Genomic DNA, 27,501 nt, shown 5'->3' with positions numbered 1-27,501 from the left:
CATGCAGGCTTCCCTATGAATACATACACAGGTATGTGTGTGTGTGTTTACATTTATCTGCATACCCATAAATGTGTATATGTGTCTGCACACACATAAGGATAGGGAAGGCTGCATATAGATATCGAGATTTTATATACAGAATCATCTCTTTCACATTATGAAGAATTTTTATTGAAATTTCCCAGCTGAGGTATCTGAAGAATTGTATCATTGACCATAGAGATGCATAGGATCTCTTAATCCATTTTTTTCTCATTACTGGAGTCCTGATTTTCTCCCTATCCCATTCCGTATAGTTACTCCCAAATACATCCCTCTCTTTCCTCTACCTGTAAAGTTGTCTAGCACAGCTTCAACTGTGGACCTGCGTTCCTATGTTACCCTAAATTTCTTTTAATCTCTGACTGGTCAAGGGGCTTTGTGGGCAAATAATCAAAGTCACCGGCATCAATAACCATGTTTGGTGACTGGAAATAGTATTGGGGATAAAGCAGTCTCAGTCAGGAATCTACAGAAAGGTTTTCCACTACACCCCAGACAAAATGATATATACCACATGAACCATCCTCCCACACTCACACTTCCCACAAATTGATCTATCTTGAGAAAGTCACTCAGAGTCTGGAGGTAAATCTGGATGTATTTCAGTAGCAGGTTTTTCTTACAATAGAATTTCATGACTATTCATATTTCCCTCTGTGGCTTTGAACCCATCTCACTAGGAAGAAGAACTTTATGTCTGGATCAAGTCTAGCACAAATATTTTAAGATAGAAGAAGCCAAAATTCTACATTACTTGTATTTTGAGACACATTGTAGCCTTTCTGGTAATAAGAAAGCAAAAGTAGTCAGGAATTCTAGTACTGTCTTAAGAAGAAACAGATTATTTTTCTTAGCTGGCTGTCCTTTAACAGTAAATTTACTTTTGGCACGACCCCTGTGAAAAACATGAGTAGTGTAGTCAGTCAATATCCTCAGTAGGGAGATTAGATATCTGGGAAAAAAACCCTAAAAGCTCTGAATCACCATAACAGATCCATATATCTAGCATAAAGAATTACTACAAATAATAATTTACATACTCTTACACCTTTCTTTTATTTTATGGAATAATGTAAGGACTGACAAGATAGGGAAATCAGGAATTTGTCAAGCTCATGAAAGATCTACAGTTCAGCCAGGTCCTGTAAGATCAGCTCCAAGACCAGTTTTCTCTTCTGGTGTTGGTGATACCAACAACAGGTACATCCTCCAGTGCTTATAAAATGAAGAAAAATTCTGTCCTCATGGAAATTGGAGCTTGTGTAGAAATGCCTGAGCTGCTCAGAGAGGCGTGTACCACTGTGACTGGAGCCTCAGCACAGCAGGCCAAAACTGGGCAACCAAACCTTCCTGGAAAACTGGTAAATACATCCAAGACAGGTGCATGCTGCCATCATTATCCAGTTGTCATTGCTGGAAATGAATAGTTGAAGCCAGCTCAGACATGTCACTGTGCCCTGCAGTGTGAACAAACCAAAGAGCAACCCACAGAACTGGGTGTGCAGGGGCTCTTTGGATCCTAGAGGAGTCAGCTTGAGTTCCCCTTATTTTCCCTGAACAGTTTATGAGAATCTATTCTTTCTGTATTCTCACCTAAGCTGCCTTTTGCAAGATTACTTTCTATATTTTCTTAGAATTGGGAAATCCCTGTTAGCAAAGTTCTAATACCAAATCTTTTGATATAGATGTGGATTAATTCATACTGTGCTGCAGCTGAACTTGATCAAATCATTTGTGAAAGACTAGGAACTCTCCATTTTCTATAATCTATTTTGTGCTTTTGAAGAGCTTTAATTTACAGTCAGATATGTGAAAGCAGGAGAAAACCCAAACATATGCCATGAATATGCATTGTAATTTTTAAATTATTTTGTTTTAGCTTTCCCGTTCTTAAAAATTCTTGGAAGCTTGTTTATGAGCTATTTACAATGACTACCTGATAGATAAAATTCAATCTTCAGATTTTCTGAGTGCATATACAAATCACGCAGTGTTTTTCTCCCTTTCCTATTTGGAAAATAAAACTTCCCACAAATACTCTGCAATGTGGCTTCTGCTCAGCAATCTTGTCTGAAAGCACGTGAATAATCCCACTCCTATTCAACAGTGCACTGTGAGACCTATTGGAGTTCAGGGGGCACCTACTTAAGGTTGAGCACTTGCTTAGTTAATGCATAGCTAACTGGGGACCACTCACTTTGAAATTCAGCATTTTATCAATGCTCCTGCCAGTAAACTCACTTGAATTTTTGGGGAAGATAAATATCAAATGAATTCCTTTAAAAGTCAGGCAAAAATAAATTCGTAGACACATTTGTAGAAGAACATAAAAATATAACAATATAAAAGAAGTTATAAGGAATCAGCCTGGTATCCTTCTTCCAAGAGAGACCAAAAGTCAGTGCTCAGGGAAAGACATAAGAACAGATCAACTCACTCATCTCTGTCTACATTTTTACTGGAATAATTTTTTTCAGGAGATGAGTGAAGCTGGTGAGATGGTATCTGACCACTTCCCTGCCTGATGCGGTTTGCAGGGGTTTGCAAGTGTATTAACAGAATGCCTTTTGCAATATTCAATCAGATGAATATTCATTCTACAGCTTTTCCTATCATGTTTCACAAATTCTTTTTTTGCTTTCACAGAGAGAGGCCACACTTAAATACACTAGAAACCTGAAAAATGGGACAGCACACAGAAAGGTCCCAAACTAACCAGAATAATTACCCTCTGCCATACAAGCTTAGTTTTAGTTCTCATTTCTCAGTTTCAAAAAATAAGAGTTTTGAACAGTAGACCCTCTCAGTCAGTCTTTTCCACTATTCATCTTTTCACTTGCCAACCAATATCCCTGCTGCACTTACCAATTTACACCTGGCCTCTAAAATACCCCAATATATATCTTTTATATGAAATCAAAGTGCAAAATTGCTCTTACAACGTCATTTTTCCCTTTTAGCACTGATTTCCCAAGTTATCCTACATTTGTTATTTAGTATACTGAAAAGCCCTAAAATCATGTATTTCAATTAACACAGCAGTTCTATGGGCCATTATTGTTCTTTGGCAAACAGCAGAGGCAAACTGAACCAAACAACAGAACCTAATATTAGCACCACTTTGCTTATTGCCTTGGCAATTGAGGGATAATGTGAGGAGGAGAGATGAATCCTCATCACATTCTGAATTCCATCTAATAAAGGAATTAGTAGTGTCATCAATATCATTGCTACATTTCTCTCCCCAATACCTGCTCTAGCACTACAGTTCCCCTGCAGCACTGACCCCCGGCTCCATGGAACAGGGCTCACTTCAAGGAGGTAACACCCAAAGGAGCCTGGACTTGTTCCTAATGGGCAATATTATCTGCACTGGAGGTGCGTAGTGGCAAAAATATGTAAATATTTAATCTTCTTGTAATTCTCTTATGCATTTATGCATTTATTTATTACTTAGAAAAGCTGACTAGTGGATAGGTTTGCCTAACTTTACTAAATTTCCTCTCAGTGCCCCACAGGAATACTTGCAGACAAAATGGAAGTATTACCATAAAAAGAAAAAAAAAATATCTGGAACTGAAATAAAAAATGAAAAATCTGGTGAACCTGAGGTACCAATTAATTCCATGGCAACTTCAGATGTTCCCACTTCCAAATATTTGTTACTATCTGCTGCACATTTTGGCTTCTGCAGTAAAGTTAAGGAAATGGAAGATGTTAGTATGCCTGAGGAAACTCAGTGCAAAGTTGATAGCATAGTCCAAACCAGCCAGCAACTGGTCTCAGATAAGGCACTAAACACTGCATCTTCCTATCTTCAGTAGTCACACCCATTTGCTAATGGAGCACAGTTCTGAGCCCTCAAACCAACGGGCATAAATTGAGACACTGAGATAAGCATAAGAGGATAAACAAGGATATGATACACTCTAGTCATTAGTCTGCAGTTAGTTTAATGCTAAATCAATTACTGCTAACAGCATAACTCTGGCAGCACAGAATTTACAGCGGGCTGCAAACGCAGCAGCGAGAGAAGGTGCTGAGCTTTTGCTGTGCCTCAGCAGCGCTGCTGCTGGCGACCAGGCTCAGCAGCTCGGGGTCACCTGGGCTGCTCTTGGTCACCCTTTGGGCAAGGGGACAGGCCTGCAGCTAATGAGGCATACAGACTGGAGGTGATAGAATTCCTTCAGAGCCTACAGAATACCCCAAGGCTTCACAAGAAAAAAGTGCTGGTGGCACACCATCCCCACCAGCATGTGATGCAGTCACAACTGTTTTGACTGACTAAAAATGCCATTACAGAACCCATGGTCAAAACATTTCATAGCTTATTCCTTTTTCTCTCTCCTTTCTCCCATAATCATCCTATAGCATTTTTGATGTCTATCCCTGCACAAACAGCATTCCTCAAGAAAACAGAAGAAAAATTTAAAACATCAGTTACCTCATTAATGCAACAGTAAGAAAATGATACCTGGTTTTAGTAGCGCTTGCAGTATTTTGTTTTATTGCCAATTTCAGTGTAAAGGTAAGCTGGATTCATATTTTTCATTTAACAACATTTTCTCTCCTTATATATCATCAAAGAAATCCTAAAGTACATAATACCATCCTCTATGCTGGGTTACCAGCTGATGCTTATTTTCTGCAAAACTAAAGGGCTACTTTTTCCTCATTCTGCTGTTACATACCCAAAATACAGAAATTAAATTTTTCTTTCAATATGAGCATGTATACCTCAATTTAGATAATTCTCCAGGAAATAATTACCTTATCTTTATTGACAGTGTAATGTACAGAGGTTTTATTGATCAAAATGAACATACCCTGGTATGAGCTTGGAAAATGGCACAGTGTATCATATAGACTTAATTCATCTTCTACAGAATGATTCATTATCAAATCCATTCCAGGTAATAGCACTTCAGTAATTAGTCCTCAGGAATTAATGAAGTGATGACTAAAACCATAAAATAAACTCAAAGTATATTTTGAAATTTATTCATAATGTGGACCTTTACTTATCTACAGTATAAACGTATACATCTATGTAATAAAATAGTTGTTCTGTTCCTTATAGCTTTTAAAAATCACTGAAAAAATTGAAATTAATCACAATTATGGTGTTAATAAAGAATTTCAGGCTATCTAAAAAGGAACAGCACTTCCATAGAGTAAGATCATCATCATCAGGTGGTTTTTTTTAGAGCAACAATCTAAGTATGATTTACTGTAATCTTTTGGAATGAAGTGAGTTTCAGCACTGATATCATAGCTTCACCCCACTACCATATGGAAGCAATTAAAATACTGATGAAGACAGATTTTATCTCTTCAGAGATAGCTGAGGACAAGCTGTCAAAATAACTGTGTCCTGAATTATTATTACTAAGCCAAAACTGTTAATTAAGTACATTAGACAAAATTTAATGATCCCAGTCATCGTACATGAAAAATTTTCTATAAGGCATTGACACAGATTCAGAAAGAAATAAGAAACTTCTGCTTGTAATTTTAAGATGCCAGTTTCCACCAAAATAATCCAGCACTTTGTATTTCTCTAGGTAGAAGAGATTTTTTGGCCACATCTTCTCCATTCTGCAGGTGTCCTTTTGCCTGCTTTCAGAAATACATTAATGCTGGGAAGGGAATTTTACTCACACTGTTCTTCCCACTCCTGGTCATCGTCGCTGTGCTGACTGTGCTGCTGAGCTTGCTTGAGGCTCAAATACAGCTCCTTTGCCCGGATTTCTTCCTGCTGCCTGATTAGCTCCTCACCCTTCTGTCTTTCCTCTTCTTCTCTTTTCTAGACAAAATGAAGTAAGCCAGAAGTGACTAAGAAGGAAGAATGTGCCAAAAGTTGAGACACTGCTTCAGTGGCTTCCTGTCACAGAGTAGCTACATTACTTTGGACAAATCATTGTCTCTTCTAACTTTGGGCTTCTCACCTATCACCACAGGCATCATTGAATTTTCCCACCTCTTAGGAATTTCTGAAGAGGGTACATTTTGAGACCACAGGTAGCACAGGAATGAGAAACATAAAAAGCATCTAAGATCTGAAAACTATACAGAAAACATTTTATCACGTGGCACCAAAGCCTGTGCTATCCTCCAGGTTTGAGTCCACGTGTACCCCCACTGAAGATACTGCTGCCTGCAAGCACTACACACATCTTCCACAGAGCCTTAGAACTCAGTAACTGATTTACTGCTGTTCTTGGTTTAGCAGCTGTCCCAATGTGCCATCATAACCAACACAGGGAATAATATTTTCCAAAAATCAAGATCACTACATTCTGGAGGAAAAGGCAGATCCTTCAGCACCCAACAGTCACTTTGCAAAATGTAGCTAAGAGTAACACACCAAAAAAGTTCCCTTCCAAGAAAGCCTTAAAAGAGATGAAAATCTGATGAAGATTGCTTCTGCAGCTGGCCTCACTCATATTATCAATAACACAGGAGCTCAATTAATGCAGAAGTAGGAATCTGTATCTGTTTTCCAATGAATTTTCCCAAATCCCTTTGAAAAAAGCAGATTTGAATCATATAGTTTAATTGAAGCCCACAAAAATCCCCAAACTGAACTTTATTAAGTGCTATTATATTACTGAAATAACTTGAATTACAAATAAGAACAGTTTGTATTTAATTTTACAATGGAACCAACGCTATACCCTTATGGGTAACAAACTTATAGGTAAGAATTTTTTTATAAATCACTGAATAAAATCACCCTGAATTACTGTCCTAGTTACCTGACCTAAACTATAAGTAAAGGAAACCCAAAGTAGATTGTTGCAAGATGTTAATCCTGTGAAAGTTCCAGGGTGAAGGTTAAGAGTCCAACCCTTAATATTCTACAATTCTCTGAACAATACATTAGGCTGATCTTATTACTTCTGAGAAAGAAAAGCCTAGTATTGTTCTTCAGTCAATTCTAATGCTAGTATCTTGGACTATTTCTAAAATCATCCTCCCATTGTCATTTCCTGGCTCCCAAAAACATGAGCTGAGTGGACAGTTCATTATTTTTGAAAAGTCAATGCTTTTAGACAATACTAATTTCAAAGAGCAGCAGCTTCCTCAGGAAAAAAAAATTATCTTTTTTAATATCTCTATAGAATTAGGGATTGCACATTTTAGCTGCTAGTAAATGGCTCTATTCTCTTCTTCAAAAAAAATATGAGAGCAGCTGTTCTTTATTCTTATGAGGAGAATATTTATTCACTTAGCTTCACTACCTAAAAGAATTCAATACCTCTAGGCTATCTTTCAGGAAGATGGACAGACACAGAAGTAATCCTGGGTTATCAGAATGTTTTCTATCCAAGATCTTAAACCACAAGGTAAACATAAAATAGAAAAGAGGGAAAAATCAATCTCACAGCAGTTTCCCTGAATCCCATAAGAGTTGGTACATTTGGGCTTGGTTTTTAATGTAGCTGTTTTTGAAGCATTTCTAGTGAAAAACAAACAAAAAGCCCACACACACACATGCACCAAAAACCAGAATTAAAGCAGAGTTTGAGTTCTTAATGGAAGGCAACAATGCCAACTAAGAAAATCCTACCTTTTTAACTGAGAAGGAGATTTAAGTCAAAGAAGAGACAACAACAAAAACTTAACACTGGCACTTGATTCTGAACTCACCAAAACTTTTTCACACAATTTTCCTTTTTACAGAAAGAAAAGTTTTAACTTCCATGTATTAAATTAGTGCATGGATCTGTGTACAGGTATATTGCTCAACTCCTTAAAGGTGCATGTGAGAAGAAACAATCCTTGCTAGGATGACACAGGAAAGAACACTCATCCTTTTGTCAAGTATGACTAAACAGTACGTGTTTGTATTTAAAATGAACAACAATTGAACTTTCAAATTTACTCCACTGGGAGAATACAGCAAGCAGTTTGTCTGCTTCTCCCCATGAACCCAAAACTGCACATCAGAGCTGGGAGTGAAGAGCTGTAATACCTATAAACACCACCTTCTGCCTGACAGTTGAGAGAGATTGTACTCTGTGCCCGTCCCTTTCAGCTCTTCCAGAATAATTAGGAAGGTGACAATTCAGTACAGTGTTGCAAACTGTTGAGAAATACCAAGCTGCCAAAAAACATTGCACTGGCAATTCAACAGGCAGCAGTAATCCTCTCCAGCCTTAACTCCACTGGAGAATCTGAACATGCTAAATGATCTTATCTGTCCTCTGGCAGTTGAGAATTTACCACAAACTTGTTTCTGTCTGTGGGTGTCTCACCATGTTTGACATCTTTACTAAGGGCAGCTCTAAATAATATTTAATATTAGCCATGGTTAAGTTCTAATGTTTCAGTCCAAAGCAGACAAAAGGAGATTAGGTTAGCATTTCGGTTTTGCTGCACAAAGATTTTAAAAATACACTGAGGAAAAGGCAAAATAGAGCAGTGGATTTTCTTACAGAGGAAAACTGGGCTTCTGGCTGCCACAGCTCTTGGGGCCTTTCTGGGGAGTCTTACAGGATGCAGGGCAGCTGAATGACCACCATCCTGCTCAGGGCAAAACCCACAAGATGTACTTGCTACAATAGCCCTCTCTGAAGCAAATAATGCCTGAGATTCTCTCAGTGCTTCAGGCTGGCAGGAAGTGTCTTTGGCGGCCCTGAAAGCTGCAGCCAGCCAGCTGCACTACAGCTGCAGTGAACCTCCTGAGCCCACTCAACAACCACCCACTCCAGGGAAGCCATTCAGGCCACCTAACACACAGCTGAGAGCCCTTAGGGACTCCCTGCTCTGAAGAAGGAAATCTGGAAACCCCAGGGACCCCGGCTGCAGGACAGGCTGCTCTCAGCAAGGCTGACACAGTCAGCCGAGTTCAGAGATCAGACTTCTCTGCAAACCCACCTGACAGGTGCCAACAGAGCTCTGAGTAATGGCAGAAATATGTCCATCTCCTTCCCAGCCTTTTTCTGAGAAAATTCTCTCACTTGCATCAGAAAAGAAAGCATTTGCAGAGGCATTATTTTCTTCTCTACTACCAGTGTCTCAAAAGGAACACAGGGTTTGCATCAATTCACTGTGCATGTATTTGCACAGAGACAAATGTACTAAATGCACTCATGCCTTATGCAGGAGCTACAAGATTTCAGCCATGCTTTATGCAGAAGCTGCTGTTTCAGCCATGGATGTGTCCCAGGACATGCTATTCACACATACAAGGAGGTAGTAGCACACTCCAATTCACAAAGATCCTGTATTCCATGAGCTGGAAAACAAAGCTAAGGACTGGGAGAGATCTGACATTTACTGCACATGCTGGAACAGACTCTGCTCGAGTAATTTGTCATAGATTCAGTGACCATCTACTTAAAGTTTGTCTCTGGATCGTAGAGACTTCATAGCTTGAATTCCAAAAATGTAAGCTACCCTCATCAGTGGCTCAGATTTTCCCATTTACCCATAGAAAACATCTGAGCTTTGCTAGGTTTTACCAGCAATCCAGAATAAAGACAGTGGCTCCACCACAATCATTACTGATGTCACTGAGGAAGAGATGTTTCTTTAAAATTAATATCACAGTTACTGAAAAGTAGGATAGAGAAAATCTGAAGACCCAGTTTCCAACCAAAACTAACAGCTGCCTCATTTCCAACATTGTTCAAGAGACAACGGCATAGGAAAAGAAATTGCTGAACTGTGGCCACACAAAACAAAATGAAGTATTACTTAATTATTGTAATTGCCACTGAAATAACCCAACTAAGGCATTTTCAGAATGAATTGGGTGCCAAACCCCAGCAAGAAGCTGTTGTCATATTCCTAGATTCTAAATATGCTGTCTTTGGGAAAGAGTTCAATGTTTTCTTGGCACAGCAAAGCACAGAGCTGAAGTTACAGCTTATTTGCACTTAGAGATAAGTCCCACTCAAGTGCTTGACGTTTACTTGGAGACAAGAGTTTTTTTCAGATCAAGACAGAATGCTCACTGCTATATCATAAGAAGCCCACAGTACTCCAAATGGCAATGGTGACATTTCACTGTATTCCTAAACTCTACATCTGGCAGCAATTTTCTGAGGAATCAGGTCCACAGCACTTGGGGGCACAGTAAAGCATTCAGTCATGTGTTGAAAGCTCATCCAAGCTCAATAGAAAGTGTATTCTTTCTACTGAGCATAAGGTCAATTAGATATTTCCTGAACTGAAGCACTAATTGTTCTGTTCTCTGAAGGTTGATTCTCAACCTGTCTTCTTTGATGAGACACATTTCATCTCCCAGGGAATTTTTAAGAAGCAATCTAGCTCTGCTGTCAACTGTGCTTTTATTATTAAATTTGGCAGATATCTGATGTTGTCATAAGGACAGCACTTTACTATTAATACTCTCTTGCTTTGTGTAGACCACATGAAGAGTGAACTGAGAGAAGATCTCTTTTATTTCTAAACATAGCTGAAGAATACCCACCCCTGGCTGGATGACACTCACATCTTTAATTTGCCTTAGCTCTGCACATTGTTCAGACTCTTAATGACAGTTACTGATAATCGCAGAAAATTATGCCTATGATCTCAGAGCCTTTGTGAATTAGCAAAAAGGTTAATGACAGTAATTGGCTCTCTTATTTGTCCTTTGCAATAGGTGCACAAAAGAATAGCTGTCCTTAAACTGCAAAAATAGAATAGTCAACGTTTATATTCTAGCATCATAAATTAAAGGCATTTCTGCTTAAGAAACACCAAGGAAAGCAATACTTTTCTAATAGTGTTGGAAAAGGAAATAGGGATCATCATTCACTTTGATACGTGAGACATCATTTATCTACTGCAGACAGCCCTAACATCCCGTGTTAGGTCAAGAAGAATAAAAGCATCTTAAAAAGGAGTGTTTGTGACACAACATGGTTAGAAATTAAACACGTCAGCAGAAAGAAGAGAGTTTCAATTTCCCAAGTCAAACTGCTTCAAGAGGATGAAGCATTAGCAGAGACTGAACTTTCCATACCTCAGTCTGGAGACCTTTTTAAACATTGTCTGGTCATCATCACAGAAGGATGATTACCAGCGCATTAAATATTTTCAACCTGTTAAAGTGGGCTTGCCTATTGATCTGCATCAAATTCCACACACTTTTCTTCATTCTTTCAATTACTTCAGTCATACATCAGTAGATTCATTAATTCATCTTTTCCCAATACCATAGTTCTATTCATTCTTTGTGGTTGGATGTGGATGCCAGAAACACAACTTTCTTTTCCTGTCTAGGTACCTATCCACTCATTCAGCTTGTAAATATTTCATGTACTTCTTCCACTGTACAGAGTCATTATAAAAGAGCAAAATGGGAAGGAGAAGGAAAGCTGAGTGAGCTTAAATAAGTCAGTGGGCAGCAAAGCTACCAATTCCCCCATATTAGCCTGTGAGATTCACCTGCCTTTGAAATGCCTTCACTGTTTTGAAGGAGTCCTACAGCACAATGTACAAAATCTGATCTTTCCAGAGCAAGTAACAGATAAGCTGCTTTTCTGAGTAGCAAAGGAGTGGTGTCAAAGCACCAGGAATCAATCCTGCATTTGGATGTCTGCTGGTGGAACCCTATGTCAGTTCAAGTCTCTCCTGACAGATCTCAAATTATAGACCTAACTGAAGAGCCAATGCTGAAAGTGGAATTAGACTCTGTTGTTGGATTAATACAGGAAATGCTGGGAGAACACACAATAAAGGGCATTAAAAAAAAAAAAAAAAAAAAATCACTGCATCATATCTTGTTTCCAAACCAATTCTTTAAGCCAAAGAGCTCCTTTCTGCTGGGTTTTGTTTTAAAAATTTTGGTCAGTTTATTTAAATTTTTGCAAATTCTGTCTTCAAATGCTTGACTTATGATAAACCATTGGGAAAGAAAGGGTTTCTGTTTCCTTGACAGAATAAATATGTTGGCAACTTTTTGAACAGAGATAAATCCTGGCCAAAGTCAAGTAATTGATATTCAAAGTAGAAACTGAACCATAGTCTCATCCCACTTACAGCAGTGTTCCTTGCTCCTACCAGGCACACAGCTGGAGAGCAGACGCCTGCTCATGTCCTGGGAAACAGTGGAAACACAGATCACCGTGACACTACCTTTCCATCAATATGAAAATAAGCAGAATTTGGTGCCATTCCTTTTAATTGTATCAACAACTGAACAACTAGTTTTCCTTAGTAGAAAACTATGAATACTGGCCACTGAAAGTCTCCGAAGTTGCTCACCCTGCTCTTTGAAAAAGTCTCTTTGAAACAAAACAGTAACAGGGAGCTTGTGGACATTTACCCCACCAAGTGCCCTGTAAATCAGCCACAGAGATAAAAGTGAACACTGTATCAGCCTTTGTTCAAGAGGGCTTTGCTTGCCAGAGAGCAGAGGAAAGAGTGTTTAATAAGTTGCTCTGCTCATTATTCATACATTAATAAAGCACTCGAAAGGTATACTTTCATTACTCATTGACATCGAATTTCAAAGGCCCCATTCTCTCCTGTGAATCCAAATGAATTGTGCAAAGGTAAATCAGCAACTCTGTGCAGCCTCCTCTGCAGGAGCTGCCCTGGCTTTGTGCTCCACAAGCACCTCAAACCCCAGGCCCACAGTCTGCAGAGTGGCAATTTGCTCTTTGCAATCAAACCACATGAACTTAACACCCAGTTTTCAGCATTCCTCCCGTCACAAAGGGACAAGGGGAAAAGTCTGTCCCCACTTTCCACACCTTAAGTCACTGCACCAGGACAGGAAAAAGAGACACAGCAAGCTGTCAGCAGGGGAGAGGCATGTAGATGGAAGTTAATGGATCCTCAGAGTCATTTTCTACAGGCCTCCTCCGTGGAAACTCAGCCTCACTAATCCCAGGCTCAGAGGACTGTCATGACTTCTCTGCACACTGAAGCCATTATACTTTACTTTCTCAATTTTAAACATGTTTTTATCTTTATCAAGTAATATGAAAAGGGTGGACAGAGGCTTTTCCTATTTAGTTTTTAAATTGCTATTTTCAACTAGAAAGTGAAAAAAAAATATTATTTCAAACAAACATGAAAATACTGTAACTGAGCTCATAGAAAGTTCATTATGAAGTCAATAAAAATCAGGCAAATGAACTCCTCCCAGCAAAGCCAACTGGACTTTTCCCATATGTTGAGCAGGGGAAGGATCCACCCCTTATTATTTTGAAGGAAGTAGTGACACAATTTTGAAGTTCATTATGTGAACAAAATCATCCAAAATACACAGAATACATTCAAGCAAACTAACTTAAAATGAGATCTTTCCCAATTGTGCATTTTTTCCCCCAGTATGATTCACCCAGCACAGCTGACTGAACAATTCTGTTAATGTGTGAGCTGAATAACCAGTTTGATTGTTCTGGCACTTCTGAATGAGACCTGTAATTTTTTCTCATCACTCACCCAGCTGTTCTGGTGAACACCATGTAGCTGTATATTCCAGAATGAAAAATTACAACTCTGGATTTTAAAGCTTATTAATAAACATGCACTGAAGGTGACAAGAACTGTGAATCTATATGAAAACACTGTTAAGAAAACCTAAATTGCTCTATGCAAACCTTCAGTTCCTCCTGAATTTTTTCTTCCTCCAGTTTGGCTGCTTTCCGATCCTCCATTTCTATTTTCCATTTTTCTGCCACTATTCTGGCTTTTTCTTGAGCCATAGCATCACGGAATTTCTTTGTTATTTCAGCTTCCTTTTGTCTCCTTCAGAAAAGGATGTGAAAATAAAAATTTAATGCACTAATTTTCTTAAATTGACGATCAATACTTACTCGCTGGTTACAACAAATAACTAGCATAAGACTTCATGGAAGGATGCAAGTAAAGAATTAAAATGCACTTAATGAGAGACCTACCAGAAATCAGTTTTGAAGAAACTATCCAGAAAGCAGACAACTTACAATTTTTGATAAATTACTAATTAAAATAGCACCTTCTAAGTTAGACAAGTACTTCTTGGATGTCTTTAAGTCATACCTTATATTTTTCTATCAGTCTAGCAAAGCATGATTGGGAATTTATTGTCTATCAAGTATCAGTATAAATTTCTCCCAAATTCTTATGCTAGATTGTTTATTAGTACTGACAATTTAAAAAGAATTCAGAGCACAAGTTGAATGTTTTAATCCCTGCTTAAATATGCAATCACTCGATCAAGAAGAATTTCATATGAAAAAGGATAATATAGAATAACCTGATACTTAAATAGTCACTCTTCAGTGCTGCACTACAAAGGCAAGAGTGTGAGGCAGGTGGCCTAATTCCTAACAATATCAAGCATTAAAACACTTTTGAATCTCCCCCAAACCTGGAAAAGGCACTGCTAGAAACAACAGCATGGCGCTTTGTATAATCAGTTTTTGAACTGCTGGAATAAGAATTAATATAAGCAAAATGCAAATAAAACCAATTTCAAAAAGGATTTTTTGTACCAAATCCCCATTGTGGGCTCAGAACTGTGATATAGCAAACATATTTAATTTAATAATCTCAAAACCAGACTGCTTCATTTTTCTTTATTTACAGGCTAGTCAACAGTTTAGCTAGATTCCCAAAAGAGAAAAAAGTCGGCTCCACTTTTTTTGTGAACAAAGGGTTTTGGTTTTCAATACTCAAAAAACACAAAATTCCATTTTCAACATGCTGAAAAACTAACAAAACGAGTGAAATCAAATGTTCACAAAACATACTTACCAGTTTTACCCACCATTACCTGCCACCTGTCTACAAGGTCATTTCTCCCATTATGCCAAGTGGACCCTGAATTCAGATTCTTAAATCCTCACCATAGTTCTTCTGCCTCCTTCTGTGCCTGCTGCCTGGCCCGCTCTGCTATGAGCTCCTCTGAGATCTGCTCGTAGGGTTTGTCACCTGGGGCTTCTCCCATCACCCAGACCCAGACCTCACCGTCCTTCCCCCGCAGCCACTGCACGTGTTTGCCATTACCTGCAACAACCACCAAGAACAAGCCAAGATATAAACACTGCCTCAAATCCTATGTAAACAGAGATTAAAAGATGGGAAATCTGCTATTTAGAAAACATTAAGCTTGCAGTTTACGATTCAGAAGAAAACATTGCTCTGAGGTTCAATGAAATCTTCAGATTTGACCAAATCTGGTCAAATGCTGGGACAAAAAAATAAAGGGGTTTGTATGCTGTGGATCACACAATCTTTAAAGACTCACTGTCCCACAAAAATAAAAATTATTACTTCAGGCATGTATTTCCCAGAATTCCAGTATTATAATCCCTTTTTAATTGCTTTATATTCTTGCTTCCCACAGCAAGAGATGAAAGAAGAGCATGGAGAAAGAGATGGGGCAAAACCAATAACCAGTGGCATTACGCGACTAGCAATGCTTTGTGCACAGAGAATGTTGAGTGTTGAGCATAGAGAGACTTCATGAGAACACCTTCAAAGAATCCAGGAATTTTCTGCTCCTACTGTGTGAAGCAGGAGATTCAGGGAGCCTGCATACTCGGAGCACACCACTCAGTGCTGCCGAGCCTGTTCTGCTCATGTAGGCAATTGAAAGGGATTAAATTTCTGCTTCGGTTTTCATGACACAAACTACACAAAAATCTACAGTTACTGTGTTGACAGAGTGATTTTAAGGATATCAAAAAAAGCCTGAGAGCTCTTTACAAAACAGACTTCATTTGGTGAACCACCAAGTACAAGAACCAACTACAGAACTACAAAGGGCACTAGATTAGATCCTACCTGAATACATTTTAATAGTTATTTACACTACCTGGCTTAGTGTGGTTTGGTCTTTTCCTTCTGCTTTTATACATAGAACACTCAAATATTATAAGCATTTTAGAGATTTGTAATAAGGAATTTGTAGAAACACCTCTTATGTGTCCATTTGTTTTATTTCTTGCAAATTTGTTGAAACTGTTCTTCACAAAATGAGACTCTGCCACAAAGACCATTGCCAAGATAGACAATGCATTTATTTTAAAGAATCCAGACTGCAAGGCCATAAAGGGTAGCAGTTTGTATCATTCCCTGTACATTACATCCCCTAGATTTCACCCCCTCACCCAAATATTGATATGAGAAAATTGTGCATCACAGCATAGCTTCAAAAGGGAACCTTGTCTCCTTTGAAAACATAAACACAAAGACAGGGCACCATTTTCTTAAGTAGTTTTTCTCCAGTGTTCCCATGAGAGTTAAAAAAATCCCCATGTCCTATTTGAACAGGCAGGCTTTGCTCCCACTTTTCCTCCATCTCTCTCTACTCTTACATCAGCTTAGCTACTCTCACCTTCAGCTACCACTTGTTCTGCACGAGGACATATCCATTTAACCAGATTAAGTTTCCCAATGCACAATCAATAAAGTGTTTCTGACATCCCAGGCTGAAGGGAGAAAGCTGCAGGAGGCAGTGGAGTGGGGTTGTTGACAGCAGGCAGTGTCAGCGCCAGCCCACACTCACCAGTGTTGACAATCCAGACTGAAGGCAATGAACGGATCGAATCTCGCCATGAAAGCTAATATTCTATATCAAATTTGAAAATGTAATTTATACTAATCCCCAGCGTTGGCCTAACGGTACTAACTTCAAAGAGGGGTGGAAATTTAAGCTAATAGTGTTTTCCTTCAATAACTCTCAAAAGCATTTGCTCTTTCACAGTCTATCAGATTATGTCTCAGGTTATAAATGTGAATGTATTTCATTGTGGTTCTTATTCTGTACGTTTCTGTGTTCCTGTCAACACAGCATTTATGTTGTATTTTTTGGATACAGAATTAGAATACCATCTGCTGAGACCTGACTGGCCATATCACTATTTGCCTGCAAGGTTTTCACCTACTGCTTTTTATGGTAAAGTATCTTGAAAAGTATGGAATAACTTCCCAGGAGTACTGATCCCATATAACCAATGGCAGCTTCTGTTTTAAAAGCATTCCATGTCCTCTGGAATCTGAATATCCTAGTTGCTCTCCTTTATTTAGTACTGTAAAGAAAACATTGCAAACAACACAGCTTGTATTAATTGATCTGTACCATAACTGGTAGATAAAAAAATACTACTCCTGGTCCGAGACAACTTCACTACTTCTGTTAATTTATGAGCTTATCAGATGGAGCCAGGGAAAAAAAAAAAAAAACACCAAAAACTTTTCAGGTAAGCAGACAAATTTTATCTTTGCCTCTCTCAAGGTTTTCTGTGCCAAAGGTTTATTAATGTGTTTCTCAGAGGCACAACTTACCCATTGCAACCCAGCCCCATAAAACAAGTAGCTGGTTTGTACACATTTCTTGAGAAATTGTTCTCTTTCTTCTTTTAAAACAATGGATCTTTTTAATAAAGTTCTAGCCAGTAGATGTATAAACTCCTTTGAAACCACCAGTATAACATATTTTTGTTTCAGCACTACACACAGTACAGAACTCTACTGTATATGCGTAAAGTACAGTTCAACTATAGCTCAAGTTAAAAAATCACAGCAGTATTAAATAATCTGGCAATTTTAACCTTCAGCATTAAACAGATAGACCTCCACATATATTATTTTAAAACAATTCAACTTGAGCATATATGCCTTAATTCAGGTTTTTCTCTAGAAAAAGACAACCTTTTCACATCCAACCACCGATTTTACTTCAAGAAATGACTCCCATGCAAACCTTCCCTTAAACCTATGCTCCCATAAAGCTGGGCTTTACTGTACAATCTGATCATAAAACTCAGTAGCTTCTTAGCACAAAATAACATCAAAAATGAGTGTGCAGAAAAAAAACAAGCACCTCAGGGAGAAAATCTGGCACTGTGAAAACAGAATTTCTGCCACACAAAAAGCCTTTGCAGCCTGAAGAATCACATTCACAGTGAGAGGGTTAGCTCTTCTAGGCTAATGATATTGGTCTTGCACTTTTAAACTGCAGAACCTATGGCAAGATCAAAGATGAAAGTACTGAAAATTATTTTCCCTAACACTTGTAGGAAACTAGTGTTGTCTGCTTTGCAAGCAGAGAATTACCACTATTGAGGGCTGATTATAACAAAATAATTCCTGCTTTAAAGTACCTCTCGAGTATTAATTTCTTTCTGCAAAATAAGATGTTTTGTTAATACACTTTATTTCCAAATGAAACCGAAATTAAAAAAAAAAAAAAAAAAAAACAAAAAAACAAGCTACAAGTCCTGACTAAACAAATTTGAAATGTAGGTGAAAAGGAGGCAAGAGAACCCCATGTTTCCTGTTCAGCAGCAGGCTTCTGAGCACAAAGTCTAACGCAGAGTCAGGAAACAAAAATTAAATCTCTTAAGCCCCAGTCTTGTGCCTTGACCACAAAAGTACTTTTCTCTTCCTGGAGAGACTGTGGCAGGCTGCAAATAATAACCCTTAGGAAGCAGTGGACATCAAAATTAGGCTGGATTGGAGAGTAGAAATGGAAGTATTTTAGAAACAGGCACTGCTTTATCAGGAAAACTTACTGAATAATTTACCAGGTCTTCTCCATCCCTACTTTTCAGATCAATGATTTATCAGCTTTAATATTTCACCATTTTTAACTTAAAACAACTCTGTAGCACTGGAAGAAGACAACATAAACTCTTGAAGTTCTTTTTACCTGAAGCCCATCCATGAATTAGTATCTCACATGGAGTTCCTCTAAACCTACACCTATACTGCTCTGAGACCAGTAAACTGGCTTCTGGATATTGGTCCTTACTCCAGACAAATGCCAGGTCGGAAAATGCAAAATCAGGTCTCTCAAATTTGCAGCACAAAGGGATCACAGCAAAACCTTTCTTGGAGACCTAAAGCCAGAACCAACAGCAACTCAAGCTTGTACATACGAACACACAATCAAATATAAGACCAAATCATGTTTTCTATTTGTCTGTTATTTGCACAGTCAATTCTATAACAGCAATGAAAGTGTGAAGCAACACCCTAGAGAGCAATAGGAAACTCAAGCTCTCACCAACAAGAATTACGAGGCTCTGCCAGCAGCGCTCCTGATCTCATACACAGAGTGCTGGAGGGCTACCACGAGCTGAGCCATGGGGCACCACAGGCTGCCTTTGTGCTGCCCCAGGGTCAGCAGGGCAGTGTCACATTGTCACTGCCATGGCTGGACACTGCCAGGGAACACTGACACTGCCTGCATACCTGGGGACAGAGAGAAGCACCACGGCCAGTGGGGATGGGAGGGGGAATCCCAGCCGTGTGCAGAGCTCAGGCCACAGTGGGTTCCAACCCTATCAGCTCAGAGCTCCACGTTGTGCCCAAGGCTTGGAACAAACAGAGATACACCAAGGAGACCTGGGCCTCACGCTACCTCTGCTAACCAGAACAGAGCAGCTGAGCCACCCACTGGGTGCAGGAGTTTTATGGGTTCTTGGGCTCCATTTTTACATCTCCAAATAAAAGTGCTTTAGAAATAATGGTAATTAAACAAACAGAATACTTCTGGAGTCAGCTTCCTTTCTCCAAACTTGTTCACCATTGCTTTAACAGTTACAGAATCCCCAGCAATCCCCATTTGTGATCCATGCCCAGTGTTTACAAGAGAACTACTCCAAGGGGCACTAGAAGCCCGATTTGGTGTCAGGATTCCCAGCTGTGCCATCAGCCAGCCACAGTCTGCCTGCTTAGTCCAGCAAAATGACAGAGAGCACCAAGCACCCCTACTGCCTTACTGTGGTAAGGGATACCACAGGCTGTAAATTCAGAAAATTATGGGATCACTGGTTTATAATCTCAGAAACAGGGGACAGCATTCAAAGTCTGCTGAAAGTTTTACTAAAGAATCTGCTATTTCCACGAACAGCCTTGTTTCTCTGAGGTTGGGCTTCCCACCATAATTCTTCTGCTTGGAAGCTACAGATCTCTGCAGTAGCAATTGAGCATCCTTCCTCACCCGCTGAAAAGCTTTGTAGTCATACAAGGATCTTTTGACTCTCTATAGAAAACATGTCTATTCTTCTCTGTCTGGGCTAGAAAAAAACTCCTGAAATTTATTATGCATCTGAAATAGGCTGCATGTGCATTAAAAGCTGATCAGTCTGATTTACCATGGAGAGCTAAACCATTGCTTGTTGAGTTTGCTGTGTTTGTAGGGTTGTGGGGTTTTTTTTCTTCTGCAATTCAGATATCTGGTATACTCTGGTCTAAGAACAATGTCCTTTACTTGAGATTTCTTGGCTTTCCAAGCAAATTATTTTTACAGCTTCTTTAAAGTAGAGGCTTGAATTTTGTTAGTCTGCAGGGTAGATGAGGTTCCATTCAGAGTTTCATTAGCTAGAGGACATGTGTTGGAAGCACATTGATTAGGATGAAAATGAGGATGTGAGCTTTAGGCTGTTCTCAATTCCTTGAGCTTAGCCAATATAAGTATTGAATTATCCTTTTTTTATACAAACACACAAATAGGCACACATAATTTCACTTCTTTCTAAGGAGAAAACCTAGGAAATTACCATGAATGTTTTTGAGAGACTATTCAAAGGACAGAATGCACTTCTCAAAACATTAACTGCTGTAAATCCATTAAAATACACACAGAATAACTAGATGGTAATGAGGAAAGTAATGAAAATAACATCATCCCACAATAAACTGAAGACCTACAATTAATTTGTGCTCTACCCCCACTAATAGTCACGGGAGCATAGAATCCCTCTCTCCCCAAAATACATTCAAAAAACCCCTTCATTTCAATTCTTAAGAAGAATGGGGGAAAATTCTGCCCCTAATATTTCAATTTACACACCTTTGAATTTCAACACTGTGTTATGTGCCTTTTTATTTAGGGGAGGATTTGCAAAGGGAGAAAGAAATTCAGCTGATTACATTAATATATCAATAAGGGTTGCAGGATTTCAGCTTTGCTGAAAAATCAGCCCTTTATGGCTCTCCAGCTGCTTCCTGATCATATAACAAACTCAATCTTCTGTTTATGGAATTACAGCCTGTTACCATGGAAATAATTATGCTGCAATAAACCCCTGCAGGATCAAATAAAGGAAGAGTGACTGAAGAGAGCAAATATTAAGGGAGGAAACGGTTACTCAAATAAGACCCTGGTAATTAACAAATGTAGCAGGGATAACAGTACACAACACTCAGAGGTAAGTGGGTTCGTGGCAGGACATGGTAAGTAAATATGCAATGTACACATATAGGTTTGCATGTTGTAAACCAAAAAGAAGAAGGAAAAAGGAACACAGAAATAAAATATCATTTATGTGGTGTCTATCCCGTCTGTTCAAAATAATTTTGTGGCTCCCTGGCCAAGGCAGAATGTTACATGGAACAATTTTGTAATTGGCCCAATTTCAACCAGGAGATAACATTGAAAACTCTTTCTTAAAGACACAGTTCTAATGCCTTGTACAATCTAGAGTCAGCCTCTTGTCTGTCCATTTTAATGGCTGACTCTTTCCCTGTAAACAGCATAAAAATATAGGTAAACATCAGAGGAAAACTGAAGGTTTTAAAATCATTCCCATCAGTATCGCTCATTTGAGATTCTTTTTCTTCATTAAAAAAACTTAAGAACATAGCACCATATTTTCTGATTCTTCATCCAAACGGAGTCTTGCGAAGTGTAAAAGCTATATACGGGGCTTGGTTTCTCACACAGACCTATCACAAAGCTTCCAGGTTTTCCCTCCAAGAATAAAATAAAACCAAGTCCTCATGGCTGCTTCAGGGTCTGCTGGAAAGTCAGAGCAGGAGGACAAGTGTTCTGTGTCACAGAATGAACAGAGAATGATGGGTCATTTTCTGCAACAAGCTCTCCTCCTTAATGCAGTGTGGCAGGTTTGCACTGGCTCCTTTTGTCAGGCACACAGGACCACAGAAGCAGGAAGAACTATATCCTACAGTGAGGTTTTTTAGCACCACAGCAAAGTGGACTCAAAGGTTATTGAACTGACATCAGTGTCTGGCTAAACCCACTGCTGACTTGAACACATTGAGTTTTCCTGTACCTTCCAAATCCTGCTCTCAAAACCTGGTTCCTTTGCCCTTGAATGTTTTAGTTATTTATGTTAAAAAATGGCAAAATCAGCAAGAAAATATTGAATTAGCTTGGGCAAGTCCCATTCTCCCCTTGGCTGCAGTTCTGCCCTCTTTCCACATCAAGTATTCATGAGTGTGCAGGCAGTCACAACCTCGTCTCATTACCGAGGAGCGGGGGCGGGGGGGAAGTCTGAGCCTCCGTGTCCAGGCTGGCAGAGGAGCACAACGCTGCAGAGAAACGCAGGAATGCCCTCCATGCCGGGGGCTCCACTAACACAGCCTCTCTCAGAGATGTCTCAGGCAACAGCAGCACTGAGGGCTGCACGTGTGCAAGAGAAGGCCCCAGGTAGGGAGCAATATTCTGCTGTCACTTTTCTGCAAAACACAGAAATCAGCTGCAGGCCAAGATACGAATCCAAAAAGCACAGACTTATGGCTGCTCATAGGAAGGGAGAGAAGTCCTTCTGGATTTGTTCCATCTGGTACATATCTAGGTCATACAGCAATTGGAGGTCTCTTGTTAGCACTGAGTTCAGAGAATAGAGTTTAGAAGCTGCTGTCTAACCCTACCTCAGCACTCAGCCACACCAGGCACGGGCCCTGAGCAGCTCAGCTCTGGCCCAAGGTACACAGTACTAACAAAGCTGCAGAATATCTCAAGCTGAGTGTTACATTAAAAGTTATCCAATGACTTCAAATTAAGTGGCTCAGTCCCCTAAAAAAAATTCTTTTAATGTTCTTGCTCATGTTCTCTTGTTACTTTTCCATCCATATCTGAATTGAAAACAAAGGACAGGACTCTACAGAATTCAAGACCACATAAGGCCAGAAATTTCAGACATACTGAAGTCTGATGTCTCTGGTTAGACCCATATCCAGTGATACAGGGAAAGAGACACTGAACACTGACAGGAGCTCGTCTCCATAGGAGATAAAATCTTAGCTAAGCATTACCAGGGTCTGTAGAGGTCTGAGCATAAATGAGGAATACATTTCCAAGTTCAAAGTCAGAAAAAAATGTCACTGCATGCACACCCACTGAAACACATGCCCACTCACTGGCCTTCCTCTGACACTGACGTATTCTCCAACCATCCACTTGGGATACTTGAAATACTTGCTTTCAAATAGCATCATCTGTTCTCTAATGATTTTCTAACACAAATATCATTTAGAAAAATAAATTATTTTCTAGCCATGCTGTGATAAGACAACCCTATTTTCTCCCAGCTACTCTTGTTAAGGACAGGTAAATAAGAGCATTTACAAATAGCTCCCATCTGAGCACCATGAGCTGCAGTTCACAATGAATAAATGTCAGAATTAACAGCAGGAGACCAGCATTGTCTCCCCTCCCACATGACTGTCCTTCAGCTCAATAGTTTTTGAGATCTCATTTTGGGAATGCTGACAGTTCTGGATGCTGCATCAGTGTCAAAATCCAAATTGGCAGGGTCCTTTGCTTACCCCTAGCTCAGCTATAGTGGCTAAAGAGCTCCTGCTTAATCACACAAATACGTTCCTTTGCAAATTGCAAAGCTCTCTGTCAGTCGACTCTCAGAAAATCCCAAAGGGATCTTGAAATTTTGAGGAGACTTCTCTCAGTGATTTCAGCACAGTAGGAACAAGCAAACTGTTCTATTACAATGAAGATATGTTCCTGAAAGATCTGCCCAGGAGCAATTTGTAAGTGAAGATGGACCTCCAAGAATTCAACACACCTGTGATGCTATTCCAGCACCAGCCAGCAGTCATTATTTAATTAAAATTACAAAAGATTTCTTTACCTTGAATAAGCTCACTAAATGCTGTCATTTTGGGAGGACCCATATGATGCCCAAATTCTACTAATAATTTTAGGCAAGGTGAAAATAGCAAAAAAAATGGGAACAATTTATTCAATGTCTTCTAAAGGAAATATTTCATTATGAAGTGATGTTTATACATTGCTTCCCTTTAGACATCAATCTGTGTTTTTTAAATGGCAAAGAAATTAAAACTGTCGAATAATCTGAACACATTTCATTCACCCCCAAAGTGAAATAATTCCTTCAACATTGACTCATTCTGATACTAATTTCAATTTTAACCTTTTCTCAAGACACATGGAACCAAACAATCCAAATACAGAAGCAGGCACAATTTAGCACTAACTGCAGGTGATTGATATTATTTTCTTTAGAAATTAAGAATAAAACTACACAGATGGGTACAGTATTTGGCTTGCTAAACACTCTCAACAACTGACATCTTATTTGATAGCTTGGACTTGTTTGTTTTCTAACCAGCAAAATTTATAGTACTGAATAGAACAACTGCACTCAGTGGCACTGCTGTAAAAATCAATGCAGATTTGGGGCCTTTGGTAGTTAATTTCCAAACAATTAAAAAATGATGATGTTAATGAGCCTGTTGGTGATTTTAACTCTAGCACAAGGCCTTTCTGATCTTCATATGTCAATCTTTTTGCCCCCAACTCTGCACTTGTGGTTTCCATAGGACAATGCACTTAAAACACAAGAACACTTCATCCTCAAGTCACCGTAGGAAATCAAAATTGAACTCACAGTCACTGCTTTGTTTTGAAAAATCCGAGCCTTTTTCTGTGCTGCTGGGTGCACACATCACACTGTGGCTAAGCTCTTGAATCGATGGAGAATTGTAGCAGCTGGGGTATAGAACTCCAGATCAAGCAGAAGGCACCTTTCAGAGCACTTTTATTTAGAGAAGTGTCCCTTGTCGCTAACTGCTTTTGTTCAATCTCACCATATCCCATCCCAAAGAGGTGGGGAGAAAAGTTTTCATATGTGGCTATTCAAACTTTGAGGAAAACAAAAGGATTTGAAAGTCAGTGCTATAAAGATAATTCCAGTTAAATTAGTATAAAATTATTTCATACAAATGCTATGGTGCATTCACAAACAACATCCACGTTTTCCTGTCAACTATAAGTGTTCAGAAACCCAGCACAACATTAGAGATACTGAAGTCTCACATCTATTCTACTCTGTCAGGCTACAAAGATATCTATAAAGCCAGAGTAACTCTCGGCCTTAAAAAAATAGCACGAACATAAAACATGTGTCATGCAGTAGAGTCAAAAACAAAACCCATAGAAGAAAGAGCTCAAACCCCTCAGTTTCAAGGCAATAAAGAACACGTAATTGTGGTACCTCTGCATTTCTTGGTAGCCACTAATTTAAAACAGGAATAAAACCACTCTTAAGTTCTACACTGTGTAGCAGGGGAAGAATGTTTGGAAATTCACTTACACATCAAGGGCAACGGAAAATTAAGCAGCTTCAAGATCCAAAAAATGATTATGTCAATTGTCTTCTAGGAAAAAAATATTTTAAGATAAGAAAATATTATTGGTATCTACTCTGACCCCTTGAGTCATATAGGCAAGACTATTCCACAGTAATCACTATTTTATATCCATAATTTGTTGTTGGCTTTTTTCATCTTTCCTGTTTTAAACAAGGAACCATCTTCACTGAGAGACCATTTAACATCACATTGTGGAACAGAATGTGCAGTAGAAATCAGTTGCAAGTGTCTGTACAGTTAATGAATAGCACACCTGAAAGAAGTTCTATTTTCTAATTCTGGTGCACATCAGTTCATGAAAGTAAAAAAGTATTTCCAGTAGAAGCAGATGCCTGACTTGCAAATCTGATTCCAATAGTTCTTCAGTACTGTTCTGAAGAAAGTAGAAATTTCCTAACAGTGGGCGAAAGTTAAACGTAAGCAATACCTCTAATTGGCAATTTAAGAAGGTAACATGGAAATGGGCTATTGTGAAATTTAACTCAGTATGTATGTGTGACTACCTTTGTCAGAGGAAATATAATCTATAGGTTACTCTGCTGTTCTCTTCTCCTATTCCTTATAAATCAGAAAATTAATTACCCAGAAAATGGTCTCCAGTAGTAGGAAGCCAAACAGGTTTAATGTATAATTTATATATGGAAATGTAGGTGTCAACACTGTGACAGTTCATCAAATAAATATTTTTGCAGTTAGATTTTTCTGTATCTGTCTCCCTCAAAGAATGAGCATGTTACAGATTATCTCAATGATATGATGATGTTTTGGTATGTGGAGCTGAACTGCATTTTTAATTTTTTCTCAGCTACAAATCAATCAAAATGAACAAGGCTTTTGTGCTGTATGAGAGAAGCTGTTCTGATGCCATCCCTCTCAGAGGGCCACTCACAGTGAGAGCACTAACATGAAGAAAATAGAAATTAAACAGAATGAGGTTTGCCAACATCCACCTTGCCATCTGTGAGGAGACATTTTAAACTCCTGTTATGGCTGACTCGGGTGTTCTGAACATTCCCCCCTCATCTTAAGGCTACCACTGTAACTTAGTCCAGTCATTTCATGCAGGTCTGTGCTTCAAGCGAGTCTTGGAAAACAGTTTTGCTTTGAAGCACATTTCTAAAAATAGTCTTTGAATTGATAACCATCTAAGGGACACTTTGTAAGGTTCAGAAGCTCTAGATATTTCAAGTCTGACAATTGAGTCCAACAATGTCTCTGTGTTGGGGTGTTTTCTACCGTGGGTGCATTCAAGTAAGCAACAGTTGAAATGCTGATTGCAGTCCCATAACCATTAAAGAGCTTTCTCAAAATAAGCTACCAAAACTTATTAGAAATGTTGAATATTCAAGCTTTAATAGATTTAAAAATAGGATAAGATCTTTGGCAGGGAAATGAGTGTTTGATGTGTCTCTGTGACATTTCCCAGTGGAGTGAGGAATCACTGTAGTTACATTTCCAAGATGAAAATGTTTTCTATCTTACACCAGCCTAACAGCTTCATCCTATGAATGGGGAAAGAGCTGAAAAGCCACTTACCCAGAGAAAAGAGCAAGTAATTAAGTATTTCTGTATCTTTGAAACCACTTGGACCCAAGACCAGTCAGTTGGAAAAGATATTTGAAGTTCTTTTTGGATATTTCTTCCATCAGTCTCCTATTTGCTTTTTAAGTCAACACACACATTCAGCATTCATAGCAGCCTCTGGAAGGAGCTCCATGTTTTAACTACATATTGCATGCAAACACATTCCTGGTTTCTCATTTTTGGTTTTGGTTGTTGGCTTACCACACTATTATCCTATTCCCTAGACACAATCTCTTGGAGACTATTTACTTATATAGCTGGAAATTTAGTCTCCTATGGTATGGCAGTTTTGATACTACTTCTTATTCACATAGACCCCTTCACAACAAGCTCAAATTCATAAAATTATCTCCTACTCCAGCCAGCTGGAAATATTTAATGCCAAGTCAAGGAACTACAACAGCACAGGCTTTTGCATGACTTAGAGTGAGGGGTGAGGATGGCAGGTGAAAAAAAAAGCCTTAGGAGTAGAGGGGAAACTCAGTCATGGTGCATCAGTTATCACTGACAGAACAGCAGCAGTGACTCCTG

General features: G+C 38.9%; 1 protein-coding gene across 1 annotated transcript in view; it reads right to left on the bottom strand.

Annotated features, from left to right (window-relative positions):
• Positions 1-27,501, bottom strand: part of SH2D4B (SH2 domain containing 4B) — a 72,843-nt gene that overhangs the window by 30,970 nt on the left and 14,372 nt on the right. Inside the window, exons 2-4 of the mRNA XM_032115809.1 lie at positions 14,847-15,006; positions 13,617-13,764; positions 5,707-5,851 (exon numbers count right to left, since the gene is read on the bottom strand). Of these exons, the coding sequence (XP_031971700.1) occupies positions 5,707-5,851; positions 13,617-13,764; positions 14,847-15,006 (453 nt within the window). The remainder of the gene's footprint in view (positions 1-5,706; positions 5,852-13,616; positions 13,765-14,846; positions 15,007-27,501) is intronic.

The sequence above is a fragment of the Corvus moneduloides genome, chromosome 8 (assembly GCF_009650955.1).
Source record: "Corvus moneduloides isolate bCorMon1 chromosome 8, bCorMon1.pri, whole genome shotgun sequence".
NCBI lineage: Eukaryota > Metazoa > Chordata > Aves > Passeriformes > Corvidae > Corvus > Corvus moneduloides.
Note: the sequence above shows the minus strand (reverse complement) of the source record. Positions and strands in the feature narration are given on the sequence as shown.